The sequence below is a fragment of the Catharus ustulatus genome, chromosome 3, assembly GCF_009819885.2.
Source record: "Catharus ustulatus isolate bCatUst1 chromosome 3, bCatUst1.pri.v2, whole genome shotgun sequence".
NCBI classification, from domain to species: domain Eukaryota; kingdom Metazoa; phylum Chordata; class Aves; order Passeriformes; family Turdidae; genus Catharus; species Catharus ustulatus.
The window spans coordinates 25,835,017-25,861,845 of NC_046223.1; the positions used below are offsets into that span (position 1 = coordinate 25,835,017).

Here is a 26,829-nt window from a genome sequence, read left to right on the forward strand (position 1 = left end):
AGATTAGCACAAAGTGGTAGAACTAGGTTCAGGCAAAGCATATTTGTCATTGTAGGGAGTGTCAAATCAGCATCCTGGATCTCTAAAGTATGTGGTACCCAGTGAAACATTTGTAACTCTTTTCAAATTAAAAAACAAAGAAAAAAAAACCCCAAACCTTCTGGTTATTGTAACAGTGTTTGGTAGGTGGCAGATTGTGAGTCTACCATATGTAAACAGTACTTTTACTAAACACTCTGGTTTCATCACAGGAAACAAGGGGCAGATCTAAACCCCAGCCCTGTCACCCATCTTGCAGCCTCTAGGTTATATAATCTCTGCAGATGATCTCACCAGGCTGGTGACAGCACAGATTTGTGTGGATAACTCCAATGGTAAAAGGATAATTTTATTATAATTGCTCTATAGTTTACTCTGTACTCTGCATCCCATCAACTTTACTGTCCTAATAGACCATCAAAATTGGTTACACCTACTGATACAAATTCACAGTAAGCACTTTCATTGGCATCATGCACAAGTTGTGTCTGGAGCTGCAGATGTGACCTATTACGATGAGCTTCATGGGAAAGAAATTGCTCTCTGCTACTTGATCTTTCTGACAGGGAGAGATGAAATATGGAAGGAACTTGAGGGGAGAAAAATCTGTATTTCCTGTCAAAAATCTGTTAAAATTAATAGAAACTCTGCCAGGTGTCTTGGTTTTATGGTTTGGTGTTTGTTTTTCTTTTTTCCGCCTGCTGCTCTTCGCCCTAACTTTGAATGTTTGTGTAACAGATCACTGTAACCCAAACATAAAGAACTCTATTCTTTGACTGGTACCACTTCCACTTTGGTCTGGATTTTGCCAGTAAGAATTAAACTTGGGCAGGTTGCTATGCAACCTACAGGTTGTGCTGATAAAATGGTGAAGAGTGTGCAAAGACAATCTAAAAATGAGTTTATAGCTTGCCAGAAACAAGACTTGTTCTGATTCAGCCCCAGGAGGCAGGATAGGTCTGATTTATGGCAACTTGGTAGGGCTCTTCTAGTGCTGGCTTGACTAGTGTGTATACTAGCAAAACTGACTCTAAAAATGATAGCATATAACATCTTTGCAGTTTTGCATGAATAGAAAACCACTTGTTTGAGACCAAGCTCATTTGGAGACCATCATGTCTCCAGCATTTGCAGCTCTAGGAGAGCAGACATGCACCTCTTCACAGTGTAGAACTGAAACAATTATTTAATGAGAAAAGGAGTAGCAAGGCATTTTTAGTGCATTTTTGCCTAATGAATGTTAAAATCTGAAGTTTGAGAGTGCAGTAATAATTAAACTCCAAATTGTTTAGAGTGGACTTCAACATGCTGGATAAAAACATGGGGTTTTTAAAGTTTTCCTTTGTCTTATGAAGACAGATTTTCTTGGGTTTCACATAACTTTAATTTCTTCAAGGCAGTGGTGCAAACCTGCTTGTTACAGGCAAAATGTTAAAGTTACTAGATTCCATTTACATTTATTACTCTTCCTGGAAATATATTTTTCCTGAAGTACAACTGAAAACCAGAATTATCTTTGCATGCACTGTGTATGCCTATTTGTGTGTTAGTTCTGAGAAACAAAGCACATAATTCCTCATTCATGCACTGAGTTCAGCAACTTTAAAGCTCAGTTATCAGGATCAGAAGCGCTGATACAAATTAAGATACCATAGTGATCTTTAGCAAAAATACTTATGAAAGCAAGGGATGTTAAGAGCAGTTTGGGGTTGATTGAACATTTGAAGACTTATGCAGCCAGTTAAAATTTTAAAAGATTACAAGATAAACACAGATCAGTGAACCTGATAAAGTGTATGTATCAAGTGGTCATTTGAGTTTACAGTATGCAAAAACCAGGAAGAGGGGATGACTCTAGTTAATATTGTGACTGACAGAATCTTTGTTTTCCCTTAGTTTGGTTTACCCAATACAATTTAAATTAAGAAGATGGGATTTGAGTCCAGGGAATCCATACCACCATTTTTTATTGCAAGCTGCTTGTCAGTGAAAGCAAAGATATGCCACACACTTGATAAATTTCCTGAAGGGCATGTATATTTTGGAATTAGTCTAGTATTTTAATAGTCACATTTGGATATTGTATTATGTTTACATTTTATACATGTTGCAGTACAGAGAGATCAAATACACAGCTTCTCTGCAGGCAAGCTACACAGGTATTATCAGTGAGGTTTTTGCACAGCTGGGAATGTGTCTAAGCAAAAACTCACCCCCTTGTCTGGTGAGCCATTCTTCAGTGGCCATGGAAAGCTGCTACAGAGCTTGAGGAAAGGCTCCAGCTTAGGTCTCTGAGAGTGCCAGAAATCCCTCTTTTGGTTTGTTTTGAAAACATGCATCTCTGAAAAGACAATGTAAGGATACAGAGCTACAAGCTGCTTGGTGTCTCCATCTTATGAACATTATGTGGACTCCAACCTGCTTGACTGCAGAATACGGTTTTCCTGTAGCTGCTGTTGTTTTGTAAGAGCCTAAAGTCTTGCCTCCTCTTAATTCTCCAGGGTTATGCTGCTGACAATGAGTGTGATGAAGTGTGGGTTTTGTTTTGCATATGAGCAGAATTTCTTAATCAGTTCCAATTAGTAGACTAATAAATTTTCCTTAAGATTATGCAAGAACAAGCTTTAATATGTAGCACTTGTTCTTTATGCTAGAAAAGCTGCATTTCATTGGACTTGCTCTCTTTGCTGCAAGTCAAGATCAAGTTGGTGGAACTGACATTTACAAGCTCTCCCCTCCACCAAACATGTTCCCCTTGTTTCCTTGCAGAGTGCTGTTCTGCTTTTAGTTTAAGGGAAGATACAATTTGCATTCATGCAGTATTGTGCATTAGACAATGTACAGCCTTCTCTTGTGAATAGGTAAGCAACTAAAGATTACACAGATGATCCTCCTGACATGTAAGAACCTTTCAAAAGGGTAAGAATGGCTTGGTGTTGGAAGAACACCTGGCTAACCCAGGCAGGGGTAATGAGCTCTGCCATGGATGCTGTCAGCTGTCTCTGAGCTTCAAGTGAAAGCTTTGTAATAGACACAAGATATAATTAATGCCTGAATTTCCAATTTTGGGTACGCAAAATTAGGGCTCAGTGGTGAAAGGTATCCAAGATATTTGAGGTAGCACCACACCATAAATAGATAAAGCACTTATAGTAAAATGAATGTGTGTGACTGAATTGTAAGGAAGACATGAATGCAGAAATGCATTCGAGGTAACAGGGCTTGAAGTATAAGAATATTGTAGGGAAGAAGTATTTCCTCTCTTTCTTTGAAATATAGTCTGGTGCTTGTAAGCAGCGAGTAATTTGATGCTCCTATGTTTGTACACCTGTAGAACAGCTTCTTCAAAGACTTCTCACTAAAGTAAGATTTTCAATGGGTTGGCAGGATTGTGTATTTGACAAAGGAGACTTCCAGGGCTTGTTCCAGCTTGCAGAGAAAAAATACACGTGATAGATTACATTAATATGATATGAATATTTCAGAAGTTTTTTTGAAGCCCTTAGAAACAATTTCATTTCTTTTGTGGGACAGAATATTTAAGAAATGATGTAAAAAAAGAAGTGACTAGAAAAATTTTCATGGTCTTCAGAATAAAAAATGTGGGAGTGAGAAAGGGGGAAAAGCGAAAGTGGTATGCAGCTGATGTGAAATGAGGAAAAATAATTTTTCCTCTCTCCCACCTCCCCAGTTTTGCAGCACTGGATCCACTGGGCAAAATCATTCAGAAAAAACATTTTATCAGGGAGTATCATGTCTCTTTGGAGCCAGAGAATGATGACTGCTTTCTTGCAGCCCCTGGGCTTGTAGATCTGGGCTGCCTGCAACATACTGGGCGGTATATGTGTGAGAAAACAGACCCTTATCAACTTTCTTGTATTTTGAGATAATTAATGTACAAACTTGTGGTTCCTTCTGTCTAGGGCCATATCCAAGAGCAGTCTGGGATCACGTGGGAAGCACCAGGAGATAAGATCTGGTGTTACTGAGATACCACACTGATGCTTGACTGCATATACCCTATTTCCTGATCCACAGGAATGCCTGCACTCCCTCTCACAGCAAATATGCTTCTATCTCTTAGCAATCTGTGCATCATTTGCACTGCAGCTAACTGGAATTGTTTCAAATTCATGATCTTTTATAAATGAAGATGCAGTTAGTAATGAATATGCAAAATGCTTAAAAGGTTGTTTATTGTGCCTACTGTTTGACTGTAATGCTTTATATAATACAGGCAAATTCTTCCCACTGTCCATTTTAAAACAGAGATCAAGCTTCACTGAGGTGAAGGGCAGGAAAGGGAAAAATTCACTACGTCATAAAAGGCAGGTATCTTGCACTTTTTTCAGGACAGTTTAGCATGATTTTACACACAGCTTAGCCAATACATGCCCATTTTTCTCTTTGTAAAAAAGCATCTGAATTTTTCAAAGTTCAGTATCTGCAGGGGTATGATTTGTGAGAGGAGTCACCAAAAAAACTATCCATTTGATCTGTGATTTTTAAAGCCTCTTGGAAGGCAGAAAGGAGGATAAAGACAAAGTAAGTACCATGTACAAGTATGCAAATAAACTGTTCTTAAACACTCATTTTGGCTTTTCTTAGGTCTGTAAGATTAGATTCCAAATTTTCTAGTTTCTCATGTTTTTATTCCTTACAGTGCCTTTTAATTTGAAAGTTTTGCTTTAAGGCAAGATCAAACAGTTAATGTCTCAGTATGGAAATAATCAGTCTGTTGACAATTGAAAATGTTAAGGCAAAAGTCTGTTGAGACTGTATGGTCACACTAGAATACTGTGGAGGAATCCTCTCCTTAACACACTTTAATTTTTAAAGCAGCTGTAAGACGTATGTGCATACTATCAACATCTTCTCAAATGCATTTATTCTACAACTCCCACACAAAAGGTAGGGGAGATGATCTTATTTAAAAACCATTACAATGATATAACTATTGAATCCAGGTTGCCACAGAAATCATTTAAGGAAAACCGCTGTCTCGCAACAATAAGATAATGCCATGGGGGATAGATGATTACCCATGAGATAATTTTGTTCCATTGTATTATAAATCTCAGCTGCTTTCCCTTCCAAACTTGGCACCTTGGGGTATGAGAGCTTATTATAATTTATTCTCTAATATACATTCAAACCAAAACACTAGAGTATAAGCTATCATTTTAAAAAGGCTTTCCCCTCCTCCCCCCCTTTTTTTTTTCTCCCTCTGTATTGCTAGGTTGCCTATTTTCTATGACAAAACTGAGAGGGCCTTTAGAAAACAAGAACACTATAATGAAGTTGTGAGTTCCATCAGATTCTTATTTCTGAGGATGACAATTCACAATATTGAAGTAGCCTTGATGCTGTAAGTCATCCTTGGTTCTCCTTAATTAAGACTTTATTTAACAAGCAGGCCAGGGTCAGACTACTCCTTTTAGAGGGTGTTCTTGAAAATTTAAGATGATGATTAGGTCTCTGTATCACAAATAATTCAAAACACTTGAACCTTCTTGAATCCTCACAGAAGCCTGGCACCAGTATTTTAAAATAGATACATTTGTTTGCTCTAGGGAGAAAAAGGATTTACCATTTTGCAATTTCTTCATGATGATCTCAAAACTAACTGAGGAAAGGGAAAAGACTTTGCTGCCACAGACTCAAGTGGTTACAGCTTGGAAACTTCCCTGTTTTTTACAGTACCTTGCTAAGGGAACATAGAAATGCAGTTTACCCTTTCTCTCAGACCTGGAGCTGTACTCAATGGCTGCAGACAAGCCTCTGTTCTTTAACCCCCAACTGAACCATGGGTGTGAATCTCAGTCGCTCAAGCAGAACTCTTATCCTGCTTCACCTGGGTCAGCTTTTTCGAGGAGGGCAAAGTGAATATAGTTTTGCAAAATCCAGACACTGGTGGGGGAAGAAGTGGAGGGGAAAGGTGTGTAATGGATTATGTAGTCTGTTTATTTGCAAAATCTTATGGGTGGTTTTTGTCCCTTTGGCATGTGTTTGTAGCTGCTGACATAGAGCTGGGAAAAGGGAGGCCCAGCGCAATTCTGCTATCCATGGATTCAGCCATGACCTCTAACTGCAACACATGAACCCAATGTCCTAGCTGAGTTACTTGAAACAAGCTGGGTATGAGCGCTAGGGCTGTCATTCCTTCCACGAGAGTATTCCCACTGGCTAATGAGCTGTGGGTAACAGCTTGGTTATTTTATTCACATCTGCTTTAGCAACAAGCAGAAAGTTGTTACCCTCTACCCTGACCAGTAAAATTAGTTGGTTTAAAATAAAAGCCAGTACTGTCACAAAAACAAACAAAAAAATAAAATCTCTAACCCACCCCTCCAATAACTAAAAGCATGGGAATACTCTGAACAAAGCCTGGCTTTATGAAAATCTACCTGTCAAGTTTATGTGCCTAATATCCTTTATAGAAAATTCTTGTAGGCAGTGCTTGGTAGATGGTATGTAGGGAAGACAGACGACAACCTACGGTGCTGTTTCCTCTTTCTTCTTTTTTTTTTCTTTTTTTTTCGTAGTATTTAACAACCTACTGCACAAGAGTGAGTGCCATGGAACCATGGGCTACTGAGAAAATATTTTATCAGTAGGGGCAACACAACTGTCAGTTCCTGCAGAATTTATTCTCTACTATTCTTTGACTCTTGCTGTCCTTACAAAATTATTTTTCATTGACTTAAATCTCTCGTATCCTTAAATACCAACATTGACTGAAACCTGAAATCACAGTACAAGCAGCTATTTTCTTTCCTAAGAAGGAGTAATAAGACTTTGATGTAACTTAAGTGGAAAAAGATCAAGGATGTTTTTAGTAAAATATTGAAAAAAGGAAGTTTTAGTTTCCTTTATCAAGTATTTTTCTTATTTACTTTGAAGGTTGTTTCTGCACAGTTCTGAGATGGGTCTTTATGGAGGCTAGAAAATGAAAGTTCAGGGGCAGAGGAGGAGCTATGAAATTAGAGAATGCATTTTGTGAAGACTTGTATGAAACTTGTAGTTCAAGGCTATGCTACTATAAGGGTTGCATATGGGTTGTATTGGCTTATCTCTCTTCCATCCACAGAAATGTGTGTACATAAATAGCTAACTGCACACACCTGGAAATAGTAAGCAGCTGAGTTATGACAGTGACCTCTTTCACCAAAAATTGTTAAATACATTGTGCAGTCTGAGAGAGGGTTTTAAGAGATTTAGCATCTCATAAAGATGACAGCAAGGTAGCTGAATCAATTCTATGATTTGGGATGTACAAGTTGAACTTATAAGTGTACCGATACGTTTATTTCACTACCAGGTGTGCTGAAATGCTCTGAAACTTTCAAAACTTGCCTCTTTTAGTATTCATGTTGCTATCTTTATTGCATGATAATACAGTTTGCAAAGGGAAGTCAAAAAATTGCTGTAACTGATGCTACAACAATGGTGCACTCTGCCGCATACAGTGATGCCACAGTTCTGGAATAAATCCACTTTAAATGCTTCAGGGAGACAAGCCCTTTGTCCTACCACCTACTAATATACCAGCATTTGGAAAAATTTCATTGCCAGCTGCTTCTGTATAGGACAGAAACAGGTTTCCAGTACGCTATAATTAAATTATTTGCTTTTAGTGTTTCGGAAACTAGCAGCATCCTTCCACTAAGAAATGTGGTGCACAGCTCACAAATTATTTGTCTTGTCCTCTCTCTAACATTGCTTAAGTTGGGGGAAGGATGGAAGGAAAACCTTAACTTTCTCCAACTGTTTATAAAACTCCTGCAAGAGAAAAAAGCTACATCCATATGTTAAAATAATGTATTTCTCTGTTTATATTGGTGTTTTAGAATACATAAGGCAACCGATTTAAAAACATTTTCTCCAAGAAATCCGATCTGAATAATGAACCCTATGTGATCATAGGGAACAGATTCAAGTGCGAAGTGGTACATGCAGGATATCCTTCAGAGGAGTGCTGAGAGTCCCATGAGGTGTGGTTCATTTATTTTTGGTTTTTTGGTTGTGAGGCAATGTATAGTGCTATCAGACAGTAGATAGTCCCTCCTATTGTCAGAGCCATTGTGGTCCGATAGAGCATCCTATCTGGATATCCTCGCTTCAGGTGTACTGGCAGCCCATCTGATCTCTGTGGGAAGAGTTCAAGGAAAAAAACAAGGAAAAAAGAAATTAACACCCATACTGAAGTCATTAAGGAATAAGCTACCTTGGGTAAATTAGGAGACTTCTGAGAGGGAAACCTCCTGACAAATAGGTTCCACTACAACCAAGTGTATTTTGGCCAGCAAGACAAACGTGAAAGCAAGTTAATTTTGTTAGCCAGAGCTGTTAAGTGCAAGCAGAAAGAATGTATCTTGAAATATTTTTCAAGAGGACCTGGATGGGAAAAGTGTCACTAACAACAGAACGTGAAAAGATATTTATAAAAAATTATTCACCACGTCAGACTGACACATTCCAAATGGAAGTGGCATGTAAGAGAGAAAAGGGAACATTGTATAAAGCACATTCTTGATGTTTAAAAAAAAGCTTAACTCATTTAAGAAAAGTCTTGCATTTGGAAATGCCATAGCTAACAAATTTGCTTTGAAAACTTTGCTGCTCTAATAATGCACGATAAACAGCTTCAGCAACATTCAAATTATTATGCATAAAACAGGAACAATTTGCTTTGCTCATTCACATCTGCTTTAAGGCATACTTGGATTCTCAGAGAGAAAGTGCTTCCAATAGTGAAATAATACAACAATCAATTTCTGAAGTCAGCAAAAAGACAATGTTACTGCATTTAACCACTTTCTGCTTTTGCCTCCTATACAAGGTATCTATATACTTTGTAGTATAGTACAAGTACACAGATTATACCGTATGTGACAGTTTCTTGACTAGACTTTACAGAACTCAGGCACTGCAGAATGGCAAAAGTAGTTAGCTATGTTAAAATAAGGACAGATATGTCCCATCCTCCAGTTTTCTTTAAGCTACTCTCAAAATTGTCATTACCTGAAAAATTTTCTGTAGGTCTGGCACCTTGTTTGTACTCAAGGAAGGATGAGATGCTGGTAAACCTGGAGCAGGTTTACTTGTCCCAAAAATTGGATGTGGGGATTCAGTGGGAGCTAATGGTTTGAGACCCTGCATAAATAAAGATTAAAATATCAAGGTACTTGCAAAGGTATGAATTGTCACATTAGGCAGGCACACTGCCAGTCATTACAAGGATACATTAAAAGGAGTATTTATCTGGTATGAAGATTTGTGACAAACACATTGCTAGGCCACCAAAATCTCAGTGACAACTTGGGGTCAGAGCTTAGCAAGGAAAATAGCAGCCTCCTTTCCAGTCTCCTCCTGGCATGAATTTATAGCTGTTATTTCTCTGTGCTGGTACTTGGTCCAAATTACTGCTTCTATTACGCACACAGACTGTCTAGGACTCTTTCTGAGCAGCAGGATTAGGATCAAGGGTCAGAGTGAGGAATGAGCTTTACCTCCTGCAAGCAGTAGCCACAAATAACTGGGCCTTAAATAATTTGGATGTATAGTTTGGGGATTAAAAAAAAAAATGAGAATCATTTGGGTCACACAGAAGTTGTAAGTGGTGCTCAAGGCCCTTCAGCATCCCTGGTACAGTGTGTATTTTTGTGCAGGTGTAACTACATCCTGTAGTTCAGATGTTGTTGCAACTACCCATACCCCCATGTACTCCCCAAGAGCAGCACAGCTCAACTTCCTTTCAGCTCACATGGTTGCACTCTACATTTGCCATACCTAGAAATACTCCTTAATTCAGTTCTGTTATTCAGGGCACAAAGTCACAGCCAATATGAGGTGGCCTCTTTGTCTTTATTACTGTAATTAGATTTAACAGTTATGTCTGGACATGTGGTAGTGATGTTTTACATGATGGCTCTCAAAACAGCAGCAATTTTTTTTCCTAACTTGCCACAGAAATTAAAAGCATTGTACAGTTAGTTTAATGCAACAGGGTTTTATTACAAACAGAAGCATCCATGGGTCAAGGTAAGACTGCACTGAAATTCTGGTTTCTGTTCAAAGGACTAGTTGATGCATTTTGTATTGAACAGAACTGTCTGACAGTATTTGGAGCTGGAAGCAGACTGGCACTCTTGTGCCAGCCATAGACCAGACATGTGTTTTCCTTATGCAAATTCTCTCCTACAATGGGCATTTTCAGCAGAAAAAAGAGATTTCTCAGCCTCCCAAAATATCCTATGGAATGGACACCAGGGCTGTACCCTGAATATGTGTGTTCAGCTTCCCACTCTTCTAGTGCCTGACAATGTTAGAATCCACTTGTGACCTTTCTGATTATGCTTTGAAAGGCAGCAGTAAAACTGAAATTCTTGGTATATTCAATAACTAATACCTTCCTACTGAGCAGGCTTGCACAGAAGGTAAGCACTGCTGAACTATTTAAGACCAGTGACCAGTTCTGGCCACAGTGCTATGAAGGAAGCATCTAGGGAACTATTATTAGGCAGCGGAAGTTACTAACTATATATATTTAAAGCTAAATACCAGCTACATCCAAGGTCTTGAAGAAAGCAATTTTGGACAAGTATTTTTGTCTCTAAGAACTTTAAGTACTTTATTAGATTTGTCTTTAAGAAGTTGGTGATTTAACAAAAATAACTACAGAACAGATGTTTATACTAAATGTGCAGGTGACTTCTCCAAAGCTTTTCTTGCCTTCTTGATTGTTAGTATCCCAGCAAATGTGAAAATGCCTATCTTTCCTGTGCCTTAAAGTTTCCAGTTCTGAATCTCCCTTTTGCCTTCCTGAAAAAACAATGTTTTCAGGAGCAGTGTAATCCAAAAACTTCAATACTTAGCAAATCATCAACTGTAGGTTATTGCATACTTTTTCAACCTTCAGAAATATATTCCTGTTCAGATAGTTGAAAGATCCCCTTCTGCAGGAGTCTGACAGCAGAGTCAAACCTGACTCAAGTGACAAACTTCATTGTGAAATCAAATGGAACCAGTTCAGAAAACTCACATAACCATCAATGTACTGGTGTAAATTACTTCCAAAGCAGCATGGTGCCGCTTAAGAACACCACATAGCAATTTAAATAAAAAATATTTATGTGGTTCACTGACTTCAGGAAAGAGTACAACAAAACACATGCTGCAGAAGGGAGACAGTTCAGTTTGCTTAATGCAGACAACTGCATTAATTAGGGTTCCTCACCAATGTAAAATTTCACTTGAATTCAGCCCATGAATTGTGAGTCTTGGCCAACCCCGTCCAAGCTCAGTTAAATTAGTGCAAACGTTTGGCTGTTCCAGCTTGGTACTTCCCTGTGGTTAATGAGAGAAAGTGGCAAAGTGCTTTCTCTCACACCCATCTTACTAAGCTTAATATGGCTGATAAGAAATCCACAGTGTAATGTAAAGGCTGAATTTCACTGCAGAAAATTGTAAAGGAAGAGCCTTAAATTACCCTTGGTCACTGTATTTAACATCACTAAAGCCAAGGGTTTATTTAATGCCATCAGTGTCTCACTACACTCAGGATAATACTGAGAAATTAATACGTCAACACATTTGACCTAAGCTTCATTTAAAGAAAAGTTAAGCATTGATAATTCCTCTTCTGATACTGAGGTATTAATCTTTCATTTTTAATCACTATAACATGATTTTTTTCCAAGTCTTGGACAAAGTACAGCAGCTGTAGTTATGCAGATGAGTCAACATCAGCTAATTTCATCACCATGCTACAGCAATGACTTTTTCAAATGCTGAAGTCCTCAATGAAAGGTCAAGACATGTAGTTAATCCAAAAGAGCAAACAGAATTCTCTGTCTACCCTTCTGCAGAATGTGTTTGTTTTCCTCTCAGAGGTCTGAAGATCTTAGGACCCAATGTATCTCTTGGTTGGCCATGAGGCTCTAAGTTAAAACAAATTTACACCTTGCTAGTAAGAATTTGCAAGTTAGATTTACATTTTCCTGACAGCAAAAACAGTTAAGGATTTGGACCATAATTTAATGGAGATAGCAGAACTTAAGTTTTTAAATGTAAGGGGAGTTGCCCAAATGGATCTGAGAATGAGAAAGGAGAGAAAACTGAGGTAAGGGCCAAAGGAAAATGGGGAAGTTACTTTAGGAATCAGTATTTCAGAACATGCATTGAAATAACTTTAATGAACCTACTGAACCTAGACACTTCTAAACTAAGAAGCAGGTCCTTCACAGTAGAATACACTTCACTGCCTAAAGTTAAACATATTTGTTATGACTAACACAAGGCTCTTAAGTAAAACCACTTGAGTCTTTCTTTGTACTGGGATGATGATACAATGACAGTGATTTTTTGTACATATTATCTAAGGCACAAAAGGTAACATATTATAGATTCTCAACCAACTCTAAAAAATTCATATTGGCTAAAATCAAAATATCTGTGGCTCATGGGGGCTTTACATAGCTACAAGCAAAAGAAGTTGTACCAAGTGAAGATACTGTAGTACAAGTAAATTTCTGCTAGGATCATGTTCAGTAGAAGAACTAGGGAAAAGTTCAGGTACTTGTCCTCATCTGACACCATTTGAAACTGGTCCCAGCACTTGTACTTTAAACATAATCTAACTCTTTGAATTAATATTTTTATTGAATTTTTAATGGTTATGGCAGTCATTATCTTCCTACATATGAGTAGTTTTGAAGCTATTTCACTCCTCAGCTAGCTAAGGAAGTTCCCATTTATTCAAACAAGTTGAATTGTTCAGACTACTTTATACAACTTTATAAAACATAAAATTAAATCTTCTAAGTATGTTAAGTCTGAGATGGAAAGAATAATACAGATTTCAAACTCAAGGTTTTTTTGTTAGTGTAAGCTGTTAGTTATGTTACTGTCAGCAAAATAATTTCTGAAATCCATTTAGACTGATATTTTGCAAGCCCACAGTAAGTTTAAATCTGCAGCAAAACAGTACTCTATTGGGAAGCACCTGAATGTAACAGCACAGAACAAAGAGAATTATTATACTGCATATTTTACCAAGGAGAATTTGAATGGCAGGATGTCTTCACTTTTCCAGAAACATCAAAATACATAGAAGCATAAAAAGAAAACCACTTTACATGCTCAGCTATAGTTTTAATAAATGGAGCAATGAAATCAATGGGAAAAAAATTACTTTGTTTCAGACTTAACACCTTAACACTCATGGGATTACCCTTATATTTCAACTGCTGTTTATTGAAAACACTTTTAGCAGACTGATGCATCTAAATGCGTGACCTGGGAATTCAGTCAAGCTTAGGGGAAAAAAAAAGGAGAAATTCTACAAAAAAAAAGCTGACATAATAACATTGTAAAAAGGGATTGAAAGTAACTTTTAAAAATGTAACTTCCCAAAACCAGGGTCTTTACTGTTCAGGCTTGAAGCCTTTTCCCGTTCCAACCCCAAGCCTTTGCTCTTCACTATATAAATGAAGTGTCAGTGTTTATTCTCTGAACATAACTTTGTCTAGAGAGGTAACAAGTGCCCCAATCACTGCAATAGTGCCGATATATTGCTACTGTATAAGTGCTATACATACTAGAACACTATTTATTCTGCTATTCTGTTTCTTGCACCTCTGAACCCCGATAGCTATCCAGGAAGCCTTCCAAAGTGGAAGCGCTTCCAAAATGCTTCCAAAGCAACAGGTAAAGACAAGGACAAAAAACCCTCTTGGGACAGAAACTGCCATATCAGAAGCTCTCTGTTACCTCAATGCTTATTTAAGAGCCTAGGGTAATTCAGGATGGAAGGGACCTTTAGTGCTCTTTAGTCCAGAGCAAGGTGCCACCAGGTTGCTGTGGGTTTTGTGTGGCCTGGCCTTGAAAACCTCTGAGGTCAGAGTGCAAAACCTCCCTCTCCAGGCAGCTGCTCCATTGCCTGACTCTTCCCACCATGAACACATCTTTCCTTCTGTCCAGCCTGAAGCTCTCCTCTTGCAGTTTATACCTAACATCTTTTGCCTTCCCACCATGGATCACTGTGCAAAGCCTGGCTCCATCTTGCAAACCTCAGCTGGCTGCTGACCTCTGAACTTGCTCCAGTTGCCATGCCCAGAGCAGGAGGCCCACAGCTGGACACAGCACCTCAGTGTGATCCAGTAAGTGCTGAGCAGGGGAGAGTGTTGCTTTCCTCAACCAACAGCTCACAGGGTGATAGAGCCAGGAGGCTGCTGGCTTCCTGCCTGGCAGCACCTCCAGAGCTCCACAACAAAGCTGCTGCCACCAGCCCCTCAGTCACCACCCCAAAACCCTGCAGGGGCTCTTCCTGCACAAGCAACTGTGCCTTTTTTCCATCATGGAAGTTCCCAGCATTCCTGTCAGATCACTCCCGTGCTCCTTGGTAGGTCCCTTTGAATGGCAACTCTACTTAAAAATGTTTTGAGGCCACTCCCCTGGTGTTTTCTGTAAACTTTATAAGAGTGCACTCTATTGTTTGCTCCAGGATAAAATCCTGCAGTAACATGCAGCATTCCACTTGTTAGGAACATCCTGGTAGAGTATGAACCATTAAGCACTGTTCAGTCTGATCACCAAGTTCTCTTAACTTAAAAAAAAAACAACTTAAAAAGAAAAGTTGCGTAGTTGTCCTGGGACCCTTGAAATAATCTGAGATTTTACAGCTGCTTCACATGATAGGCTTGCTTGCAGAAGATGATTTGGTTTTCCAAGTAAAACTCTCAGTCAAGGATTCCAAGGAAAACAAAACTGTAAAGCAGGTTGCTAACAGAATTAACAGGTTAAGAATTAAATAGGGCTGTATATGACAATTAGTGTACAAGAATGTACTAACTTTAACTAATTTCAGTCACTTTTTAAAATTAATTTATTGGGAAGAAGACCAACCATAACTTTGATTTCATTTGTGTGTGTGCATCTGTATCTACTTTTTTTCCTTGAGACTTGTGTTGTTTAATCAGATGTTTGCTCTTTGGAGGCAGTTCTTTGAAAGGCTGACTTTTTAAAAATCATTCTTGTAACTCTTAAGAGTTTGGAGGTTTTTAAGCTGTAAGGATTTAGTTTTTTCAAACTTTACTCAGAAAACGGAACATGGTGTAACAACCATGCTGCATTTGTCCCATGACAAAATCCCATTACAAATCTCCCTAATACTACTTAGGAGTTTGTGCTGATGTACAGAAAAGCAATTCCTGTGATTTATTTTCACCAATATGCAAGTCTCATGTGTTGAAATGACTGATGTACTTGGGAGTCATTCTGCCCTCACTCAGATTCGCTTTGCTCCTGAAGAATTAACCATGTACTTTCACTACACAGTGTAACAAGTATAAGCTTGCTGACTGCCATCTTTAACCTCTATACACTTATTTACTAAGTTGGCATCACACAGAGGAGAGGTGAGTTTCCAGTTTGGATTAAACAAATTTTCATGGATTTGTATCCTCCCTGGGAAGGGTTTTGATGCTTTCAGTAACTGGGGATTTTTGTTGCATCCATGGACCAGAGAGACCAGAGAGCATGTTTCCATTTGCCAGCTGCATGTTACAGCACCACGTCCAGTTCTGGTACCCTCAATTCAGAAAGGACACTGAGGTGCTGGACTGTATCCAGAGAAGGACAATTGAGCTGGGGAAAGGTCTGGGGCACAAATCTTATGAGGATGGGGGTGTTCAGCCTGGGAAAAAAGGAGGCTCAGGGGTCACCTTGTCACTCTCAACTCGCTGAGAGTGCAGCCAGGTAGGGGTCAGTGTCTTCTCCCAAGCAACTAAAGACAGCATGAGAGGAAAAGGCCTCAAGATGCACCAGGGGAGGCTTAGGTTGGACATCAGGAGGAATTTCTTTACAGAAAGGGAAATCAAATATAGAGATGGGCTGCCCGGAGAGGTGGAGGAGTCGCTGTCCCTGGAGGTGTTTAAGGAAAGCCTGGACGTGGCACTCGGTACGCTGGTCCAGTTGACACAGAGGTGCTCGGTCACAGGCTGGACTTGATGATTCTTTACATCCTAACTCATTCTGTGAATGGGTGATTTTAAAACCCCGCCAGGCACCGCTCAACTCTGGAACAGCCCTCCGTGCTGAAAGCTCCTTAATTTCTCGCTAGAACCCCCCGTACATCCCAAAGCTGACTCAAGGGCTGCAGGGCAGAGCGCGCGTCCCGTCTCGCCCAAGGTCACGCGAGGGGCCGGATCCGTCCGGTGCCCGTGGGGGCGGCCGATCCCTGCCCGGCTCAATGAACGCCCGCGGTGCCGCCGCCCCCGGCCGGGTGCGGGGCGTTACCTGCGGCGTGTTACCTGTGGGCTGTAGGCAGCGGCCGCCGTGGCCCCGACGAGGCGCTGCGCGAAGCTGCTGAACTTGTAGTACATGATGGGCCGGGGCGGGCGCCGGCTGCGACGGCTCGGCCGAAAGGACCCGACCCGCCCCGCCGCCGGCGTTCGGGCGACGCCGTAACGTCCAAGGGCCCCACCGCCCCACGGACGCCTGCGCGGGAAGGCGCGGAAAGAATGAGATTTAAAAAAGAAAAAAAAACTCCGAACAATTACAGCAGCCCGCACCCAAGCAGTGCGAGCGCGCCTCTCTCAAGCAGCCCCGCCGCTCGCAGAAAAACGAGGCAGGCGGCAATTTCCAGTCAGGCAGAAAAGGAGAGGCCCCCTAAGCGGCGGGACGGACGGTGGGGGCGGATGCGAGCGCGCGGCGGGCGGGGCGGAGGGGGCGTGGTTCGCATCAGCCAATCGGAGCAGGCGGGAGCCGAGGATCCGCCCCCGGGGGCGGGGCGGGGGCGCGCGGGGGTGTGGCCCCCTCACGGCGCCGCTCGGGGCGCGGGGGTGAGGGCAGTGCCGGAGCGCTGCTCTGCCCGGCCAGGCTCAGTGGGAAGGCGCTGTGCAGCAAGCCGGTAATCAGAGTCACACAAGCTGGGAAACACCTCCCAGAGCATCGCAACACATGAGCAATCACCGCCGTGCAACTGGACCAGGGTATTGAGTGCCATGTCCAGGCTATCCTTAAACACCTCCAGGGACGGTGTCTCCGTGACCCTCTGGGCAGACCATTTCAGTGCCCAGTCACTTTTTCTGTGAAGAAATTCCAAGCTAAACCTCTCCAGGCGCGGTTTGAGGGCATTTCCTCCCGTCCTGCCGCCTGGGAGAGGCGGCCGACCCGCACCTGGGAATTGTAGGGTGTGAGGTCACCCCCGAGCCTTCCTTTTTTCTCCCTAAACACCCCCAGCTCCTAAAGCTGCTCTCACAGGACTTGTGCTCCAGAGGCTTCCCCAGCTCCCTTGCCCTACCCTGGACACACACGTGTCCTTCCTGAATTGAGGGGCCCGAACTGGACGCAGGACTCTGTGTGTGGCCTCACCAGTGCAGGGGAAGAATCACTTTTCTGGTCCTGCTGGTCACACTATTGCTGATACAGGCACACTCGAGAAAGACACTGAGTGTTTATTTCGGAGTTGCATAAGCCTGGGTCCTCAGGGGTGTTCCACAAAACAATACTTTTTACTTTGAATGTATTTTAGCGACCAAAGGCATTAATGGTAATTGGCTAGAAGTTATCTACTTCTCTTATTTAGTAGTCAGTCTTCTATTTATCAATTATTTTCTTGTTTCCCATACTAGACTGCTCAGTCTTTCTCTTCTTTTGGGTCTGTGGGTTTCTTGAGTTGATGGTCTGAGTCAGTGGTTGCCACCTCCCTCTCCCAGTTGCCAAGCTGTCTTCCTTATCTTGGGAGTTCCATCAGATGTCTTCCTGGCCTGTAAATTCTGCATTCTTTGTGTCCACTGTCCTTGGTATGCCCTTCTGCCTACATCCTAAACCTTTGTTAACTTCCCACTAGGTCTGAGACCACCAAATTATGTCAAGCCCTAGACCTTAACAAGATTTAACATGAAGAAGAAACTTCTTTCTAACTAATGGACACCACTTAAAGCTTACTTGTTAGCTGCCATCTGTTTCACCAATTAGACTTTTTTTATTAGATTGAAATGTGTACAAAGATCAAACAACAGTCTCTCTTAAGAAAATTTTTCATATTTCATGTTTTGCAACAGATAGAGCAGTCGTTTTGCTTTTTGGAACTAAATTGCTGTGTCTCCACTCTAACAAGTGATTCACATGTCTCTCATCAAGGGATTCCCTACTCTCCTGCCATCTTCCAAAAACATCTGAAATGTTTAATTCATTGCATAAAACAGAGCTCTTGCTAGACAAAGTCAGCATCCTAAACCAGGGTACTGTGGTATGATGCTGCTTCTGTTTGTGAATTTAGTGTTCCTGGGCAGTCAGCAGCCCTCATCTGCCGTAGGGCACGGCACAGCTTTGCCCTGCACAGAGCTCCTGGGCCTGTGGTGTTCCTTGATCACTCCATGCCTGCTGTGGATCCCAGGCAGGTGCCAGCTGGCGTGCTGTTAGTGACCCAGAGCATTGTGCTGTGACAAGTCTAGCAGCATGAATTCATGGCTGGGGTTCGTGCTGTGAGTTGGCTGAGATTAAACATTCTGAGGCCTGGCTGAAAAGGATCATTTGTTGGTAATGTTTAATCATTAGTGACCTCCACCAGTTAGATCATTGCTCATTGAGAGTCCCACATGCAGTTTTGAAGATATGTTTGCTATAAAAATATCTCTGGTCATGCACTGAGTGAAAACTATTAAAATGTGCTTTGCTTATAAACTGGGGGAAGATCTATTCATAGGAGATATTTTAGAAAGTAAAATACCCATAAAATGTGTGATATGATTTCTTTACCCACCCGTAACGCCTTCTACTTAGATTTTAGAATTTGAGTTTGGTGCTGGCAAAAGGAAGCCTTGAGTTGTCTTGGATTTATCCCCCTTTGAGCAGACATCCTATAAAGGATAGCCACTGCTCAGTAACAGGGGAAGCCCTGGGGAGCCCTGCACATCCATTTACTTGTGAGAGCAGGGCTATGAACCAGAACCCTGGGTCTTTGCTGCACCAGTTCTTGCCTGTGCCTGTTGCCCTGAAGGCAGATTTTCTTCTTGGGGAAATTTCAAGCCCACAAACTCTGTGCTGTTCTTCATTGGGAGAACTAGCTGGGTGCTCCATATGTAGTACTCTGAATGGATGTTCTGACTGTGTTAGGAACATTAACTGGAGAGGATATGTTATTTGCTCAGTAAATAGGAAATTTATGGAAATATTTTGTAAATGTTACAGGAAGAATTGTGAAATCCCTGTAGCTTTCAAGACTAGACAGTAGCCTTGAAACTTCCAGTAACGAACTGGAAGATGTGCTGCATAATTTATGGTTGAAAAGAATTTGCTGATCAGGATTCTATTTATTTCTGAGAAAAATAAACTAAAAGTGATTTGACAAGTCTGTCTGTAATGGAACAGAAGACCTTGGAGGTGTGGTACACATATTCTTTTAGAGTAGAATGATGTGAATTATAAATAGGTTTGTGTGGTAACAGTCCTGACCTTTTGAAATCCATGGGATCTAGCTTGTGTTATGATGATTCTGGGTATATTTGTCTGCAGTTCCCAATTCAGTTCTTCCAGCATTTGCCAGAAGAAATAGGTGTGCCTGGTAGGCTCACTCACTGAAGTTTTTTTATGACTAAAGTGTCGTATTTTGCTCTTCTACCTTTTTTCCCAATATGAATGCATGATGCAGTACCACATGAGCACAGATTTTGGGGCAGGTCATGCCTTGACATAACACCATTGTAAAACTAGTTCTTGCTTCATTGTTGCTCTTGAATCAAATTCTTGGAAAATCATTCAATATTGACTGAAAGCCAGAGAAAGAGAAGGTTCGTGCTCTGGAGCTCCAGGGAAGCTGTGAAAAAGGCACAGATATATCCTTTTTTCAGTTAATCAATTTAAGTCTTGATGCTTAAAAGTAAGCTGTGAAACTTTGCTGCTGGCAAGCTGTTGGTACAAAACCTAGGTGTGATCTCTCTCTTGTTTTAGCTCACAAAATTGAAGATGGGGAATTGTTTACCTTGCAGAGGGATGCATGGGAGGATGACATGAATAAAATTACAGTTACAAATGGAAGTTCTGCTGTTGTTTGTGTACCGCAGGAACATGAGAACATTCCATGGCAAAAAAAAAAAAAAAGCTTAAGTCTTTCCTTTAAAGGAAGAAACTTGGTTTTGTCTTAGACTTTTGGTTCATCGCTTGCTTTAGCCTTTAGACTTCTGCCAGGACTGCTTTGCTTATCAGGCTTGCTGACATAGTGAATAATCAGACTGCAATACTTGCTGCTGTAGGAAGTTACTGGGGCAAAATGAGGCCACTCACCCTAGAAAGGTTCAAAGAAAGGTTGGGCATTTTGGAAGACCATAAGGCTTTGTACAGTTAACGTAAACAAAATGTCCTGGAAAGGAAAGACTTCCTGCTTTGGATTTTAACCTGAGGTCTCACTTGTAGATTAGACACTGAGACAAACAGTTCATGGGGACTGGCAGTTGGACATCTGGTCTGTTAGGGATCAGTGTGGTATTGGCAGCAGCTAAGGAAAATAGGATCCTGTAGTTTATTCTATTTTTTTCCAGATTTTTAAGATCACTGGTTTCATACATGCAAGTTTCTTTATCATGGCTTGTTCCTGGAATAGCACTGTTATGTTTCAAGATGAGTAGATCTCTGGGAAGGAATGAAAGAAGCAAAGTACTTTGAGCTTATTCTGCTTTTTGTTGTTGTTGTTATTGTTGTTATTGCTGTGATTATTGTATTTATTTTCTTTTTGAGGATGAAATAAATAAAAAAACAAGACCATAATCAGTTGCTTAATGAACAAAACCTTCATATGCTGATCATTATTTCAGCACAGATGTCTGTAACTCAAATTCTGTCAATCTGCCCATGCAACTCTGTTCTTGAATTGCTGAGAACAACTGTGTGGGTGGATGTAGAACATAAAATTGCCATGTGCACTTATGTTTTGTTTATGCAGTACTCATTTTTAAGAGTACTAGATTGGATTTGCTTAATATTTGCTTTGTATGTGTGTATACATAATATTTACAAACCCCCAAACTAGGAGATGATCACCAAGATAAACTCTATTAATGCAAGAGACTGATATTGTAAACACGTTCCATTTGATCTATCAACTGAAAGAAATAAAGTCTATACACAGACTAAGGTGCTAGTTAACTCTAAAACTTGTATCTGGATTTATTGGTGCTTTATCACCCATATGTACTCCATACAGCAGAGGTGATTTAGAAATAGGCTTCTGTTGACAACGAAGAGATTTTTCTTTCATGGATCTGTCAGTAATGAAAATTAATAAAAATATTTTAAAATAGTAATAGACTTAAAATATTGATATAAATTTAATCTAAGTTTTTACTGTGTGACTTTCTCATAACATAATTCTTGCTCTTTTTTGAAGAAAAAGATGGTGTTAGGGAGGCAGCCATTTATATCTTCTCTAATTTAGAAATAATTCTCTATTTCACTTCTGTTTCCTGGGCACTTCCTTGTCTTGAGATAAGGCTTCTACATGTGAAGTATTTCATAGAGATAGTTACTTACTAGCAATTTTGACAATAAAGGCACTGTGTTCACTATTGTATGATGGGAATCAGGAATCATTTTTAAGGTGTTGAATCGTATCTAGGGGGTATCTACCTTTTGTTACATGTGTGTAGTATTCTTTTCAGGCTCCCATGCAGAACTTGTCTGGGAAAGTAAATGAAGGAATTGCAAACTTTAAGATGTCATTATTGTAAAGCCTAAAGAATGAATAACACTTCTAGGGCAGTAGGTTTTGGTTTTTGTAGACTGTTTCTTTGCAGTTGTGTATTACCTGAATAAAAGCAGAATGGAAATTGTGAAAACAATGCTTTATTCTAGGTGAACAATATTCTTTTATTATATATTCTTTTATCCTCCAGTTTCTAGATGTGAAAAGCATTAAAGGAACCTACAGTAAATACTGCTTTCACTATTTTTCAGCTTTGTTGTCATTGCTTTTTTCCCCCCTTGATTTTCCAAATTGCAGAAGCAAAGTAATTTTTTCATCTGATTGAGACATCAGCGTTGGCTGTCAGTAAAATAATAATCACCTAAAAGCCCTGTTCATTCTATTTTTGAAAAAGTAATTTCAGAATCTCCAGGCCCTATCTGTATGGCTTATAACACTTCCCAATTTTGAAATGCTGCACTTTAAAGTTGGATATTTTGCCTCTGGCTGCTGACTTTGACACAGATAACCAGAGTTCAAAGTTTCGGTCTGCATACTTTCTATGCTTTTTGCTGCAACACATTTTCTTATTTTATAACCAGAAGTGAAATCTTATGGTTGCAGTACCTTATTATTCCTGAACTTTTCCTTTAAACACTGTATGTGTAAGGGAATAGATTCCCAAATAAAATGAGTGGTATCTTTGGACATTGAGAGGTAAAATGAATCTTCAAGGTTTTCTGTTTTCACAGTCTTCTTTCACCTCTTCATTTTCCCTCCCTGGGCTGTAAGCATTTCTCTCTCGAATAATCTACTGTCCATAGAAAAAGTTTGTTTTTCCCAGATATGTTATAGATACTGGAGGAAGATGCATTTTCCTTGTATTTAATTTCTTCTGTTCAGCATTTGATGTGCAAATTCACAGACTGGAGTCCAGAGACAACCACATCCTCAGTGCAGTATTATAACAAACTTTCCTGAATAAGGCAAAAACCTCCCTTGCAGTTGTGTTAGAGGAAATTTTCTGTATAAATGAGTCATTTGAAAAAGATCAATAGTAAGGTGTTGTGATGGACTGGAAAAAGATGCCATGCAGTGTTTCTCAGTATTAACAGCTAAATTACAGTTGTGTTGGAACTGCACAGGACAATTTATGCCAGGGGGCTTGACTTGAATACCTAAGTCTTTTGCTTTCTTGGCCCACTGCCCACTTGTCAGTCGTGCTTAATTTTAGTTGTTATCAGACACATTTCAGAAAATTCTCTACACCTATATTTGGACTTAATCTACCCTTTCCCAACAATAACACTGCTCTGTATTTACTCTAGCAATTCCATGGAGAAGGCAATAATCAATGAACGTGTAGGATTGCCAACACCAGCTGTTCAAAAATCATGAGATTGAGTTTAAAAACTTGTCAGTTTATTAATATTTTAGTACATGTCACATTTTACCACTTCTCTGTCACACCTCAGGATATAAGGAACGGGCATAGATGAAAGTTGCCTTTCCCGTGATGAGTTTTAGTAACAATTTTCAAAAGTAATAAATGTCAAAAGCTGGAAACTTCTGTGTTGTAATGTCCTGAAGGTATAAACTGTTGGAGCTCCACCCCCCAAATTAGGGCAGAGTGATCTCTGGGTACGTGTTGAGGCAATACTCTTTGAAAGAATGCAATGAATTCTTGCTGTTCAGGAAAAAGCAAGAAGTTTCTCCACCAGAGGATCCCTGGTTCCTACTAATTCACCAACTAGTGCCTTCCAGTAGCAGTACTTGACACCTAAGCATCCTTGTGAGAGCACTAGACACGTTTCATAAAGTCTTTTGGTTATGTTTTAGCTAAGGATGTGTCTAAGATGCAGAGCCAAAGAGTCATCTGGGTTGCTCATGGACCCAGTTTTCCATAGGAAAGAAACTCTTACAGCTTTTGGCTGAGTCTCTAGACTGAGTGAATAGGAAACCAGGACCTTACAGTGTGTCTGCCATGGCCCTCAAACAAGATGCAATTTAAAAACATCTGGACCTGCAAGTCTGGGGAAATGTCTGCAGTTCTGTGGGTCTATAAATGTAAAACAAAAGTTTTCCAGTGTGTTTGAGAGGAGAAATTGAAATATAAGGAACAAAAAGAGAAATTTTCTCCAGATGTATTCAGCAGAGAAGCTTTTGGAGTGAACCTCCTAGTCATACCTGTGCTTTGTTTTCTGTCCCTGAGCAGGCTTAGAGCTCACTAGTGGGATGAATCTGGGCTTCGTGGTTGACTGAGAGATGCACTTAAGTAACATGATGTGCTCCATATGGTGTGGGTCTCAGCTTCTCTGCATCATCTTTCATTCTGCTCATCATCCTCTTCTGTCCACTCCTTCCAACAGTAAATACATCCTAGCAAATTGTGGAAGATGGGATGCAAGGGTGGATTTTCTAGATCCTAAGAGCTGCCTAGAATCCCATTCACAGCTACTACCTATAAGCTTTTCTTCCAAGTACTGCTGTGGGACAAAGCCATTCAAAGCTGGCTGAGCTATCACTACGCCCAGGCAAAAGGTCCATCTTGGCTCAGATTGCTTGTAAGCAGGCTGTTTTCTAAGGGGTTTCCATTAGACTATTCACAAACAAAAATGAAAAAGACATACTCAAGTTTAGTACTACCAATATCAGTTGTCTGGTTACTTGAGAAATCTTTCTTATAGAAAACATTCTTTATTTATGAATCATTTAGCCCATCAAATGTAACATAAAAATAGATTTCTGCCATGAGATCAGTGTCTCCTGCATTGAAAATAATGCACAATTTTGATGACATTTATTTTTGAGGATTGTATTCTGCCAGCAGCAGGAACCATTACCCCCTGATATCTTTCAGCTGACAGTCTCCTAATAATTATCTTTCCTACAGTATCCTGTAGTCTCGCTGACATTCTGTAAGCATGCTCCATTTATGGATTAGTCTCTTCAGATGGTAGTGTAACTCCTGTTTCAGGATGACATGAAGATGTTTTGATGTGTCTCCCCTTTGCCTTGCCACATGATCAGTGATGGCTTTCCTTTTTAAACACTCTGCTGTTGTGTACCTGTCTGTGCTTTCTTACTGCCATCAGCAGAGGGATACTGCAAAACTGGGAGTACAAGCCGATGAAAGAACCATCTATCTCCTTATCATGGCACTTCCCTGCATAAGAGAAATTCAGAAGATTAGGTTACAGCGTGGGAGAACACTGGTAAAGTCCCGCGTGAGGGGAAGAGGGAAGCTCAGTAACAGCTCTGCTGGGAAGAGGACTGAAGTGTGCTGCAGTGAGTAGAGTAACAGCAGGGAAAGCTGAAAGGAACTGTTCCTGAGCCAAGTCCTTGCACACATTAAAGGGTTGCAGAAATAGGGAGCCCTCCAAGTAAATGCTGCTAGCAACATCTGCCTCTGCATTGTGCAGGAACTTTTCTTTGGCAGAACACACACAGCCTTACAGAACCTATAGATAGATTGGGGTACTTTGTACTGTGCTTTGCATCTCTATTTATAGATTCCTCCCAAGGAAGACATGACCTGTGTGAGTGCAGGTCTCTGTAGGTGGATGGAAGCACTTGCTGACCACACAACATCTGAGTGAAAATTTTGTTGGAAATGTGTCTTTTGACAATATCCTCCTTCCTAAAGATTTTTCACACTAAATTTTGCTGAACCATATCTGGCTCCCTTGTCTTGCGTAGGTTCTGTGATGGCAATTGCTCACGGAGAGTTTCATTTGGCTCAATATGTAGCAGCCTAGGCTTTTAAAATGGGAAAATCTGAGTTCTGTTTTCACAGGGAATATCAGAGCTTGCAGTACCATTGGTGGGGCAGGCATGTTCTTTTTAGAGTGCTGTATCCTATTCTACAGCCCGAGGGAACTGAAGAGGAGCCGTGAGGAGGTGTAGAAATAGAGATTTGGCACCATGATTTTACATGCTTTTTGCTTTACATACTCTTGATTGTTTCCCCTTCTGACAGTTCTCTTTTGCAGATTTTGCAGTGTGGATCTGATGTGATTATGCTTTCCTGAAGGATTCCCCATCTCCTTCAGGCTACAGTGTTTGTTGCTCACTGTTCAAAGGCAGAAGGGAAATGCTTCTATGCATCCTCAGAATTGCTGGAGGCACCATTTTGACTCCTTTAAATTGTCCTAGATTCAGCTGCCACCAAATAGACGGTGTCAGATTATTATAATTTGAGCCTACAAACTCAAGCTTCTTAGCACTCGCTAAACACTTGCCTTGTAATGCAGAGATTACGCCAACATAATAGGAACCCGGTTACTACAAATTCTCTCTTTGCTTTCACAGGTTATTGAATTAATAGAACCATGTTAGGAGAGCTTCAGGGAGAAACGAATTTAGATGAGCTCAGCTGTTTGGAGCATGGTGCTCATAACCAAGGCTGTAGGTTTGATCTCTGTGTGGGCCATTCACTTAGGAGTTGACTTTATGATCCATGTGGGTCTCTTCCAACTCAGTATATTCTGTGATTCGGTGATAAATAATGAAATCTACATGCTTTCCTTACAGGAAAGTTTCATGGGTAGAGACAAGGGAAACAATCTCCAAATGCTATTAAAAGCACTTTATTTAAGATCCCATATACTTTCAGTGTCATCTGAGAGTTAACATTGATTGACACATAAACCAGTTTGAACTTTAGGACAATACTTGTATGTGTTCCCTTTTATTCCTTTTTGGATGACTGCAGTCTTAATGTTTAAAAAACTTTCTTAAAACAGGTTAAAAAAAAGAAACCATAAAATATGATTTGCACATTTCATGTATAAAGAGGAAGCAAAAGACCTAGTTTATGGATAAAAGAGAGTTTATGGATTACTGATGACTACTGGTAAAAGGGCTGGTTTTGACTTAATTTTTACTCCAAACTGTAACATTCAAGCTGAATATCTTTTGATTCAGGGTAACTGTATCTCATTTGAGCAAAGAAGACTCTAGTGCTTATCTTCTTGCTCCAGTCTCCCAGAAAATGTATGTTGTTTTAGCTGAGTTTTTGTTTCATACTCTTTTTTTTGAAAAGCAAAGTAATCAGTATTGTTTGTAGTATATTATTCTTTAAAATAGAAGGAAAAAATGAATAAGGA

The 26,829-nt window shown here is 40.2% G+C and overlaps 1 protein-coding gene across 2 annotated transcripts; it reads right to left on the reverse strand.

Annotated features, from left to right (window-relative positions):
* Positions 1 to 7,850: 7,850 nt before the first annotated feature.
* LOC116993684 (cytochrome c oxidase subunit 7A-related protein, mitochondrial) lies at positions 7,851 to 16,475 on the reverse strand. Of its 2 annotated transcripts, XM_033054543.2 has the most exons (3): positions 16,353 to 16,475; positions 9,064 to 9,195; positions 7,851 to 8,188 (listed from the first exon to the last, which is right to left on the reverse strand). In XM_033054543.2, exons 1-3 carry the CDS (start codon positions 16,422 to 16,424, stop codon positions 8,045 to 8,047), a joined length of 348 nt encoding a protein of 115 aa, XP_032910434.1. In that variant the 5' UTR covers positions 16,425 to 16,475; the 3' UTR covers positions 7,851 to 8,044. The 2 variants fall into 2 exon arrangements, with proteins under 2 accessions (XP_032910434.1, XP_032910435.1); XM_033054544.2 differs by lacking the exon at positions 9,064 to 9,195.
* Between the last annotated feature and the right edge of the window lie 10,354 nt (positions 16,476 to 26,829).